The sequence below is a fragment of the Stegostoma tigrinum genome, chromosome 1, assembly GCF_030684315.1.
Source record: "Stegostoma tigrinum isolate sSteTig4 chromosome 1, sSteTig4.hap1, whole genome shotgun sequence".
Taxonomy (NCBI): domain Eukaryota; kingdom Metazoa; phylum Chordata; class Chondrichthyes; order Orectolobiformes; family Stegostomatidae; genus Stegostoma; species Stegostoma tigrinum.
This window is the reverse complement of record NC_081354.1, coordinates 173,388,331-173,400,422: the sequence shown is the minus strand read 5'-3', so window position 1 is coordinate 173,400,422 and position 12,092 is coordinate 173,388,331. Positions and strand designations below refer to the sequence as shown.

The 12,092-nt window shown below is 42.4% G+C and overlaps 1 protein-coding gene across 5 annotated transcripts in view; it reads right to left on the bottom strand.

Moving 5' to 3' along the window:
- ctnna2 (catenin (cadherin-associated protein), alpha 2) overlaps positions 1 to 12,092 on the bottom strand; it is a 1,331,223-nt gene that overhangs the window by 145,457 nt on the left and 1,173,674 nt on the right. For 3 of the 5 annotated variants that reach the window (XM_059650313.1, XM_059650312.1, XM_059650311.1), the window contains exon 16: positions 1,511 to 1,620. In XM_059650313.1, coding sequence (XP_059506296.1) covers positions 1,511 to 1,620 — 110 coding nt within the window. Of the gene's footprint in view, positions 1 to 1,126; positions 1,399 to 1,510; positions 1,621 to 12,092 lie in introns of those variants that run through there. The other 2 variants (XM_059650318.1, XM_059650316.1) reach the window with 2 other exon arrangements.

Below are 12,092 nucleotides of genomic sequence, written 5' to 3'. Positions count from 1 at the left end.
ATTTCATTCTGCCTCTATTCTTTTTCAACTATGTCACCTTGGACTGAATTTAATGACAGCATTGGTGCTCATAATAATTGGATGAATGGTTGGCAGCAATTGCATTGCCATTTCTGCTGTACTGACATGTGTTGTGTCCATCAGGTAATTCACTGACTGTAATCATGATTCCCACATCTTTAGCAGCAAGGATCCTAACTCCAAGAGCAGCCAATCAATCATAAGGTTGGTAGCTCTTCTGTCCCTGGGAGTGGTAGCAACAGCTTGGACTGGCCTTGGTCAGGAGCAGCACCTGTGAAAGGGTTTGGGCTTACCACGACTGGTCAGGTAGACCTTGTCAAGTGTGGGAATAGGGGAATGAGGGTACAGGCAGGAATGGGTGAGGGCTGGTTTTAAACAGGGCACCCTTTGCCATGGGCGATTCTCTGCAATCCACAGTGTTCAGTAGGGATTTAAGGCTGCAGGAATGCTGTCATGCTATATTAATTAGTCTCCCTACATGGGGGAGTGCTACCTTACCCCTTCCTCCAACATTGGTTAACTTTCAGCTTAAGGAGCCTAAAGGGCTTCTTAAAGCCTATTGGTGGTTTCTTGGAGAGAAGGCCATACTTATCCCTCCTAGTCCATAATGAATTGGATGGATTCAGGAAGGTAATGAGCTCCTCATACAACCATCCTCCTTCCAGATTCTTCCACCTATCTAGCAAGTGGGGAGCATTTTATCATACGCTTGATATGCCTCTTGTACATGATACACAGGCTTTGGGGGGTCAGAAGGTGAGTTGCTAGCCAGTGAACTTCCAGCCTTTGACATGCTCTTGTAGTCAAAGTATTTACTTGGCTGATCCAGCTCAGTTTGGCAACGTATGGACAGCAGGCGCAAGTCAAGAATGAGAAAGAACCTGGATGACTGTAGCTCCAACTACACTAAAGAAGCTTGACATTATCCAAGTAAGTAGCACCCATCCCCACCTTCAACATTCACTACCATTCTGTGAAAGCTGCACTACATTCAAGTCCAAACTATTGCAACAATTCACCAAGGTTCCTTCAATATCAGACTGCCACCAATACATCATATATTTTCCATTACTTTGCACTCAACATCAGAAGGATTTTAATTCCGAATATATATCAGGAGTCCAATACAGTGGGTAGGTCTCTGATCTCAGGCAATTATGGAATAAATTTAAGCAAGACTCATAGTATTAGCTGCAATGTTAGTTTTGCATTTCTGTCCGATGTTCACATCTAAAAGTCCGTATTGACTATAATAGAGAATACGATTGGGTGGAATGTGAAACCAGCATTGCACTTCACTGGATGGTGGTTTCAGTTCAAACTGCCAGCAATCAGATGACCAAAATCTCCTGTTGTGTAGATGTTCAGAACAGTTAACTGTAAAAGAAAATGGCAAGACTAGCAATTCTCCTCTCATGGATTCGTTGAGGCCACCACTTCATATGTCAGCTATATCTCTCAGTTAACATGATATAGAGAAATGTACTACCTGGTCGGCGACAGCTCGAGCTAGTTTATCCATCCTGGACCCTGCCTCTGCAATCTTCTTTGCTGCGTTGATTACATCGGATGTATTTTTTAGCGGACCCTTGCCCCTACAAGATATTGGAAAGTAACATAAAGAAATAAATGAATCTTCTAGTTCAGAAAAGAACTGACTCATCAAAACATTTCTTGAAGTCTGATTGAGATTTGCATTGTTTTTAAAGGGTGCTAAGAGATTTTGCAAGGTGTATGCTAGGCATTGGCAACTTTGAACAAACAAGCCCTCTCTATCACACCAAAAACAAAACTTGCTGGAAAAACTCAGCACATCTGGCTACATCTATGGACAGAAATCAGAGTTAACACTTCAGGTCCAGTGACTCTTCTTCAAAACAAAATTCTCTCTATGTACGCATACAGAGGAAGAGAATCTAATCTAAATCTAAAGTAATAATGCAGAAGCAATAACAAGAATAAAAATTGCTGAAAATACACAGTAACACGAAGAAAAGAGTAAAAGCAATTTGTATTTCATCAGAAATAAATATAAAATTTTAGACTGTGATAATACAAGGGTTGGCTGAAGGAAATTTAGTGGCAGTGGAGGAATAGAATGAATAATAATGCTCAAGATTTTAAAAATGTCTCATCTTTGTTTGCAACTGAGGGACTGCACTGAAGATTCAACAAGTTAATTCTTGAGATGATGGGATTATCATATGAGGAGAAGCTGAGGATCTTTCAGGAAGCACTGTGGTCAGGGAGGGTCCCAAAAGGTTGGAAAATGGCATATGTTGCATGCCTGTTTAAGAAAGGAGGGAAGCAGGTAACAGTAAATTATAGGGCAGTTAATCTGCCTCAATTATTTATAAGATTTTAAAGTCTACTATTAAGAATGAAGTTGTGGAGTACTTGAAGTAAAATAGGACTTTGTCAAGGGGAGGTCGTACCTGACAAGTCTGTGAGAATTCTTTGACGAAGTAATGGGCAAGTTAGACAAAGGAGATCCAATGGAAGTGAGATTACAAAGTGTGGAGCTGGATGAACACAGCAGGCCAAGCAGCATCTTAGGAGCACAAAAGCTGACGATTCGGGCCTAGACCCTTCATCAGAAAAGGGGGAGAGGGAGAGGGTTCTAAATACATAGGGAGAGAGGGGGAGGTGAATCAAAGATAGGTGGAGAGGAGACAGACAAGTTAAAGATGCAGGGATGGGGCCGTGGAGGTGAGTGCAGGTGGGGAGGTTGGGAGGGGATAGGTCAGTCCGGGGAGGATGGACAGGTCAAGGGGGTGGGATGAGGTTAGTAGATAGGAAATGGGGGGTGCGGCTTGAGGTGGGAGGAGGGGATAGGTGAGAGGAAGAACAGGTTAGGGAGGCGGGGACAAGCTAATCTGGTTTTGGGATGCTGTAGGGGGAGGGGAGAATATCAAGCTTCAAAATCTCCCCTCCCCCTACAGCATCCCAAAACCAGCCCAGCTCACCCCGCCTCCCTAACCTGTTCTTCCTCTCACCTATCCCCTCCTCCCACCTCAAGCCGCACCCCCATTTCCTACTATTTGTCAGCTTTCCTGCTCCTCTGATGCTGCTTGGCCTGCTGTGTTAATCCAGCTCCACACTTTGTTATGTCAGATTCTCCAGCATCTGCAGTTCCCATTATATCCAACGGAAGTGATCCATTTGGATTTTCAGGAGATCTTTGACAAGATGACGTGCATGAGGCTGCTAAATAATCTAAGAGCCCATCGTGTTCAGGGCAAGATACTGGCATAAATGGATGATTGACTGATTGGCAGCAGGCAGAGAATGAGGATAAAGTAGTCTTTTTCAGGACGGTAACCACTGACCTGTATAGTTCTGCAGGGCTTAGTTTTGGGACCACAACTATTCACATTATATGTTAACAATGTGAATGAAGGATTAAGGCATTGTTGCTAAGTTTGTGGATGACATAAATATAGATGGACGGCCAGGTAGTGTTGAGAAGAGCTAGGACAGGCTAAAAGAGCATTCAAAGAAGTGGCAGCTGGAATCCAATGTGGGAAAACACTTTCATAAAAGAAGTGTACACTACTTTCTAAATGTAAAAAGCAGAAGTCTGAAGAACAAAGGGATTTAGGAGTCCCAGTTCAGGATTCTCTTAAGGTTAGCATGCAGGTTCAGTTGGCAGTTGGAAAGGCACATGCAATGTTAGTATTCAAGTGGACTAGAATACAAGGGCAGGGACGTACTGCTCAGGCTGTATAAATCTGTGATCAGACGCATTTGCAATATTGTGAGAAGTTTGGGCCAGACAATATTCATAACAATGATGGCAGGGATGAAGGGCTTGTCATATAAGGATTTGTTGACGATTTTGGGCCTGTACTTGTTGGAATTTTTAGTTGAGGCAGGCATTTCCTTGAAAATTACAGAATAATGAGGCCTGGATAGAGTGGAAATAGGGATGGTGTTTCCACTATTAGGAGAGGGGATGTGATATTATGGGGGATGTGGTATTATCACTGGCCTGTTAGTCAGCTAATGTTCTGGAGATCCATGCTCAAATCCTGCCACAGCAAATGGTTGAAAGTGATTTTGTCTAAAAATCTGGAATTAAGAGTCCCATGATGACCGTGAATCTGTGGTGGACGGTAAGGAGAAAACAAAAACTGATTTGGGTCAAGAATGTCCTTTACGGGAGGAAACTCTCTTCCTTACATGAATAGGCCTGATTGTGACTCCAGACCCAGGGAAATGTGATTGACACTTAACAGCCCTCCATGCAATTAGGGATGGGCAATAAATGCTGGCCTAGCCAGCGATGCCCTCCTCCAGTGAATGAATATAAAAAAAAAGACCAGGACTCTAAAAGTGAAATGAGCAAAACTTTTTCAAGCAAAGGGTGGTGAATCTGTAGAGTTCATTGCTACTGAATGTTTTTGGATGCCATGTCATTGAATATATTTAAGGCAGAGATGGATGAGATCAAAGGTTATAGGGAAAGGACAGGAAAATGCAGTTATCAGCCATGACCGAAAAGCACTGCAGACTTGGTGGGCACAAATGGCTGAATTCTGCTTATGGTCTTATGGATCTATAGTCTCTAGAATTTGGAAGAATGACAGGTGATCTCAAGGAAACTTACAAAATTTTTAAAGGGCTAGACAGGTGCATGCAGTAAAGATGCTTCACTTGGCTGGAGAAAGGCATTCATCTAGAACCAAGGGACACAGACTCTGGATTACAGGCGTTCCATTTAGTCCTGAGATGACAAGAAATGTCTTTGCTCAGAGGATAGTGATCCTTTAGGTGGTTCTGCCCCAAAGGGCAGTGGAACTCCAACACCATTATGCACAATACAAAGATTGTGAGATTTCCAGATACAAATAATGTGAATGTGAATATAGTGTGGGAAAATTGTGTTGGCAGAGATAATCAGCCATTATAGGTGAAGCAAGTTGGAGGGGCTGAAAATACTCCTATGTTTTTACTCTTTCCTCACTTCACCCTTCCCTATCTCTTTAATCTTCTCCAGTATTAAGATATGTGCGCTCCTTAAATTCCAGCTGCTTGAATGTCCCCGATTTTAATTGTATTACTATTGGCAAGACCAACTTCCAAGATCCTGAGCCGTGGAAGTCGCCCATCTTCACCTCAGTGTTCTGCATTTCAGCCTCTCTTTCCTCTTTCACTCAACTTTCAGGCATCTCCCCGGGTTCTACTTACATGGCTCAGTGTCAAAGCTTGTTTTCAATTGCTCCTGTGAAGAGCTGTGGCTGGTGTGCTTTGCTGCATTACAATTTGTATATGTAATATACATAAAAATATGAAAATTGTTGAGTAGAGAACAACAAACAACATTGCAAAGGAAAAGGCACAACTGGCCATGCAGCATCATAGGAGCAGGGCTGCTGACGTTTTGGGCCTAGACCCTCCTTTCTTCAGCTTGTTATCTCAGATTCTCCAACATCTGCAGTTCCTACTATCTCCAAAGGGCACGGCTAACCTGTCATGAAGCCTGCATGAGGCACAAAGGATGAGGTAAAATTCGAAGCTGGTCAGGCCCCTTGTCAATTGTGATGAAAGGTTTCTGTCTGAAACACTCACTTATCCTATGTCTTCTCAGAGTGCTGACAGATCCTACTCATGTTTTACAGCATCTCCTATTTTAAATTATGTAGAAGCTGTTTTATTTCTAATATGTTTGCAGCATTTTGGAGGAAAACAACAGGTTTGGATCTCTGCCAGCAGTAGTATGATTCATATCTACTATCTTGAAAGTAATATCTAAGAAACACAATTTTGTAATTCAGCTGATTATCAAAACAGACATACCCATGCATGATAATCTTTGTCATTTTTTTAAAAAACATTCGCCAGTTTCTTTGAATTTTGTCTTCCTGAAATCCCCAGTCATTTTCACTTTGAGCCATCATTGGACATGTTTGTGGCGTTTACTCCACATTCCTGCCTGCCCTCAAAAACTTTCACCAAACGTTGCAGATCAAAAATCAGTCTCACTCAGTCTTGAATATATTTAATGACTCGGCCTCTACCACTTTCTGAGGAGAGAGTTTGAAATTACCCACTTGAGAGGACATTTTTCCTCAGTTCCCGTTTATATGGGAGAGTCCTTCTTTTGAAACTTTGCCATGTAGTTCTAGATTCCTCTATGAGAGACAACATTCTCTCAGCATCTCCCTGATAAAACCCTTGGAACATTACAGACTTTAATAAAGATCACCTTTCATTCTTTTAAACTTTGTAACACTACATCAGTGACAGGTTGTCAGTTTGAAAGTGACCCATTTATCCTGACTCTTAGTTTGCTCTAAATTAGTCAATCCTCTCTCCATGCTAATATACTAATCCCCATCAAAGTGAGCTCTTTCTCTGAGTAGCATTATTCTATGTGCCATTGCATCAAATATCTTTTCAAAATCTGTACATACTCCATCTACTGGTTCCAGATTATGCACCATGTTTGTTTCATTTTAGAAGAATTTCAATGAGTTTGTCAAGAATAGTTTCCTTTTCACAAGGTTATATTGACTTTGCTTGATAATACCATGATTTTTTAAATGTCCTGATACTCCTTCCTTCATAATGGGTTGCAAGTATTTTTGAAATGACAGATGTCAGGCTAACTGAGTGATAGCTCTCGACTTTCTGTCTCTCCCTTTTCTAGAACTGAGGTGCTACATTTGTAATTTGCTAAGTTCCTGGGGCCTTTCTAGAACCTAAAGATTATTTCAAACAATGCATCCACCATTTCTGTGGCCACACATTTTATGACTAGAGGATGCTGGTCATTCTTCTGGACTCAAATGATGAACTTTGTTTCTTTCTCCACAGATTTTGCATTTGAATGATTTCATGTACTTGTATTTTATAGTGAATAATACAGTAAAACACAGTGAAAAGCTTCAACTGTCACCTGAATCCAGCACTATTTTGAACAGTTTCGGAATAAAAAGATATAACTGAGACTCTATCTTTGTTTTGCTGCCTCCTCAATGAGTCCACCATGATGCTAATCTGCCGAGTTTTTTTTTTAAGCATTTTCTGTTTCTGTTGAGGATTTGCAGTAATGGCAACTCTTCATTTCATATTATTGAAGGGTCAGACTGCTATCTTTACCAACCACCAACACAGAAGTTGTTAGAGGGTTTTTTTATAGAGAGAGGGTATACCAGGAGAGGGGAAGGAACACCGAGTTGAGGAAAAGCCTGATTAAGGCACTACCAAAATGGAACAGATGCAGGAATCCAGTCTTTAAGAGAAAAATCTTGGCAATGCATCAGTGAATATCCAGCTGATGAGTCATAGCTGAGAGCATTGCCAATGTCAAAGATTTGTAATGGGAAACACTGTAACAAATAAGGGAAAACAATAGGCTGGCCAGTTTCTAAAAGAAAATGGAATTGACTGGCAGGGACGAGTTTCTGGTGCCCTATGGCAATGATGAAACATGAAGTAATCATCCAAACAAAGTACAAAGACTATTTATTTTCAAGATACTGCATCAACTATGTTTCTTGCAAAAAAACAGTCCCGCAATGGAATAAGCTGTCGAAGGGAATAGTCACAGCTGCACCATTTGAAATCTTGAAGATGAATCTTTGGATTATTATGATTTAAATATTTTAATTATCAAGAGTTCCATCAGCAGACAATACCTGCTTTAGCTACAGCTATCCAAAAAATTGTTGACTGAACAGAGATTTTACTTCATAAAGCTGGCATAACTAAAGCACAAGCTTCTCAAGCTTCAAAATCTCCCCTCCCGCTACGGCATCCCAAAACCAGCCCAGCTTGTCCCTGCCTCCCTAACTGGTCCTTCCTCCCACCTATCCCCCCCTCCCACCTCAAGCCCCACCCCCATCTCCTACCTACTAATCTCATCCCGCGCCCTTGACCTGTCCATCCTCCCTGGTCTGACCTATCTCCTCCCTACATCCCCACCTACACTCACCTTTACTGGCTCCATCCACACCTCTTTGACCAGTCTGTCTCCTCTCCACCGATCGTCTCCTCTACCCATCTTCTATTCCCCCTCTCTCCCTATTTATTTCAGAACTTCGTCCCCCTCCCCCATTTCTGAAGAAGGGTCTGGGTGCGAAAAGGCAGCTTTCCTGCTCCGATGATGCTGCTTGGCCTGCTGTGTTCATCCAGCTGTATACCTTGTTATCTACAACTAAAGCAGAAGCAAGATCAGAGGAAAATTAGCACTTTGAAAGGGTTAGACCTGTAATTCTATTGTAGCTGGTGAAGTCAGTAAGGACTTGGAACCTTTGAATACCTTGCCAGCATCTGTTTGAAGATAATAAAATGTGAGGCTGGATGAACACAGCAGGCCCAGCAGCATCTCAGGAGCACAAAAGCTGACGTTTCGGGCCTAGACCCTTCATCAGAGAGCTCTCTGATGAAGGGTCGAGGCCCAAAACATCAGCTTTTGTGCTCCTGAGATGCTGTTTGGCCTGCTGTGTTCATCCAGCTTCACACTTTATGATCTCACCAATGTACAGGTGGCCATATCAGGAGCAGCCCATTTAGTAGACCAAGCTGGAGAATGTACAAGTGAACCCCTGCCTGATATGAAAGGTTTGATTTAGGCCCGGGAACCGGGGTGAGGGGGGAGGTGTCAGGGCAGGTGTAGTACTTCCTGCGGTTGCAGGGAAATGTGCTGGGTGTGATGGAGTTAGTTGGGAGTGTAAGAGTGGACGAGGGATTAGCAGAGAGCACAGTCCCCATGAAAGGCATAGAGGGGCAGGGAGGGAAATGTCTCTTGAATTGCGGGATCAGATTATCAGTGGCGGAGAATGATACGCTGGATGAGGAGGTTGGTGGGGTGGTATGTGAGGACCACGGGAAATCTGTCTTTATTTTTGTTGTGGAGCGGATTTTTGACAGCAGAAGTGCGGGAAATGCAAGAGATGCGGCTGAGGGCATTTTTGACCACCCAAAGGGGCGGGGGGGGTGGGGGGGGGGCATGATTGTGGCCCTTGAAATAAAAGGACACCTGGGATGTCTGCGAATATAGTGTTCCATCTTGGGAGCAGATGAGGTGAAGACAAAGGAATTGGGAATAAGGGATTGCATTTTTGCAGGAGGGTGGGTAAGGGGAGGTGTAATATATTAGCACAGACAGACTAACAGGGGATAGAGAGTTGAGATGGTGGAGTGGGACATTTTCAGGATGGCAACATATAAATAAATGAGTGCCATAGGGATCAGTGCCGAGGTCACAATTATGTACAACATATATTTATGACTTGGCTGAGGGAAGTGATGTGTTTTTATCAAGTTTGTGGATGACACAAAAATATTTAGGATGTCAAATGGTGAGATGCCTCAAACAGATAGATATCGATAGCTTAACTGAGTTCGCAAAATATTGGCAGATAGAATTTAAAGTCAAAAAATATGCGATTATGCACTTTGGCAAGATGATTAGAACAGCTGAATGTTATTTAAATGGAGAAAAACAGCAGAAAGCTGAAACATAGTGACTGGAGGCCCTCATACATGAATCACAAAAAGCTAGCTAAGAAGGTCAGTGGGTAATAGGAAAGGCAAATGGAATACTGGCCTTTACTTTGGTTTACCATCCCATTGCAAGAAGGGCACACGTGATGACAAGGCTTTCTTGGGTACAAATATCAGTTTCCCCTTGTTTAATCCCGGGTCCTGGAGTGAAACTTGACGCTCAACGTTCTGACTCAGAGATAACCAACTGGACCAAGCTGACACTAAACACAAATTGTTTCTGGTGAATTGCAAAATGATAACGTAGTGTGAGTGCATCATTTGCTCAGGGAAAGAAAACAGGAAGGGAATAGAAAATCAAATATAAAGCACCAGGCACCTTTTTTTGTAAATTCAAGACTGCGACCCTTGAAAGTGACGCTGAACATTATGCAAAGTTATGCAAGTTTACTGATGTTGAGGTCAGGGATGATTGTGTGAATACTCCAGAGAATGTGAACATATTGAAAGAGGAAGTTTTGGGAATCCTAAATTGCATAAGATAGACAAGTACCCAGATGGGATCTACCCCTGGTTGCTCAGAGAGGCAAGGGGGGAAATAGCTATGGTATTAGCAGATATCTCCACATCCTCGTTGATCACAGGTGAAATATCCAGAGGGCTGGAGATGAGCCAATGTTGTTCCCTTGTTTAAGAAAGGACGCAGGGATAATCCAAGAAACTATAGACCAGTAAGTTTGACATCTGTGGTGTGGAAGCTCTTGGAGAAGATACTGAGGGACAAGATGTATCTGCGTTTGGAGGAAAATGGACTTGTTATTGACAGTTTTGTCCAGGGAACATCATGTCTCACCAACTTGTTTGAATTTTTTGAAGAAGTAACAAGGATAATTGATGAGGAAAGGGCTGTGGATGTAGTTTATGTGGACTTTAGTAAGGCATTTGATAGAGTCCCACATGGCAGGTTGGTATAAAAACTAAAATCACAAGGGATTCGGGGTAGCCTGGCTAGATGAATAGAAAACAGGCTTGATCATAGAAGTGGTGGAAGGGTGTTTTTTCCGAATGGAGACTGGTAACAAGTAGTGTTCCACAGGGGTCAGACTTAGGTCCTTTGTTGCAATAGTACATCTTAATGAGGAAAATGGGGGTGGTCTGAGATGCAAGTTTGCTGACGACATGAAGATTCGCAGAGTTGCTGATCATGCCAACAATTGTGAAAGTATACAACAGGATATAGGTAGATTGGCAACTTGGGCACAGAAATGACAGACGTAGTTTAATCCAGACAAAAGAAATTTGATGCATCTTAGAGGAGTGAATTTAGGCGTGAACTATATTGTAAATGGCAGAATCCTGAAGAACACTAACATTCAGATGGGTCTGGGTGTGCAGGTCCACAGTTCCCTGAAAGAGGCAACACAGGCAGCCAAAGTGATTAAGAAGGCATGTGGCATGCTCGCTATCATTGCCCAGGGCATGGAGTACAAAAGTTGGTAAAACATATTGCAGCTATATAAAATTTTGTTAGGCCGCACTTGGAGTATTCTGTACAGTTTCGGTCACCACACTACCAGAAGGATGTGGAAGCTTTAGAGAGAGTACAGAGAAGGTTCACCAGGATGTTGCCTGGTTTCCAGGGCATTGGCTATGAGGAAAGGTTAAAAAGATTAGGATTGTTTTCACTGGAAATACAGCAGCTAAGAGGGGACCTGATAGAGGTCTACAAAATTATGAGAGGCATAGATAGGGTGGATAGTCGGAGGCTTTTTCCCAAGGTTGAAGTTTCAATTACAAGGGGGCACTGGTTCAAGATCAGAGGGGGAAAGTTTAAGGGAGATGTGTGAGGGAAGTTTTGCATGGAGAGAGTGGTAGCAGCCTGCAATGCACTCCCAGAAGAGGTGGTGGAAGTAGGCACATTGAAGACATTTAAGAGGCACCTAGATAGTTACATGAATAGGAAGGGAATAGAGAGATACTGGTCGAAAAATGGCAGATTTGTTTTTAGATTAATTAGGGCATGACGGTCAGCACAGACATGGAGGACTGAAGGGCCTGTTCCTGTGCTGTACTTTTTCGTTTGTTCATTTTCATTCATTTATTCAAAGTCTAACTAAACTCTTCAGTCCACATTGGGTTTTCAAAGTGCTTTGAGGGTGAGAGCAGGTGTGGTTGTTTTTATTCAATCGCACAAAATGGGCATCAGTGGCTAGACCAGCATTCATTGCCCAACCCTAGGTGATAATTAAGAGTCAAAAACATCGCTGCAGGTTTGGAGTCGCATATAGCCCATACCAGGTAAGGACAGCAGTTTCCTTTCCTAAAGGATATTAGTGAACCAAGTGGGCTTTTCCTTGAAAAAAAATGGCAAGGGTTTTATGGTCATCATTAAACTCTTAATTCTATAGTCCTGTGAAGAGTTTTAAAACACCATCCAGGCTTATGATAATCATCATTTGGGCTAGATTTATTTTATGTGTTTCATTTTAACTGAGTTGGTCTCTGTATCATGCCATTAACAGTATTCAAAAAGACAATGAACAGAATATTCACAACATCTCACATGTGAGGGAAAACTTCACAACTCCTGACTATGCTTGTTACTCTTGTCTTGGCAT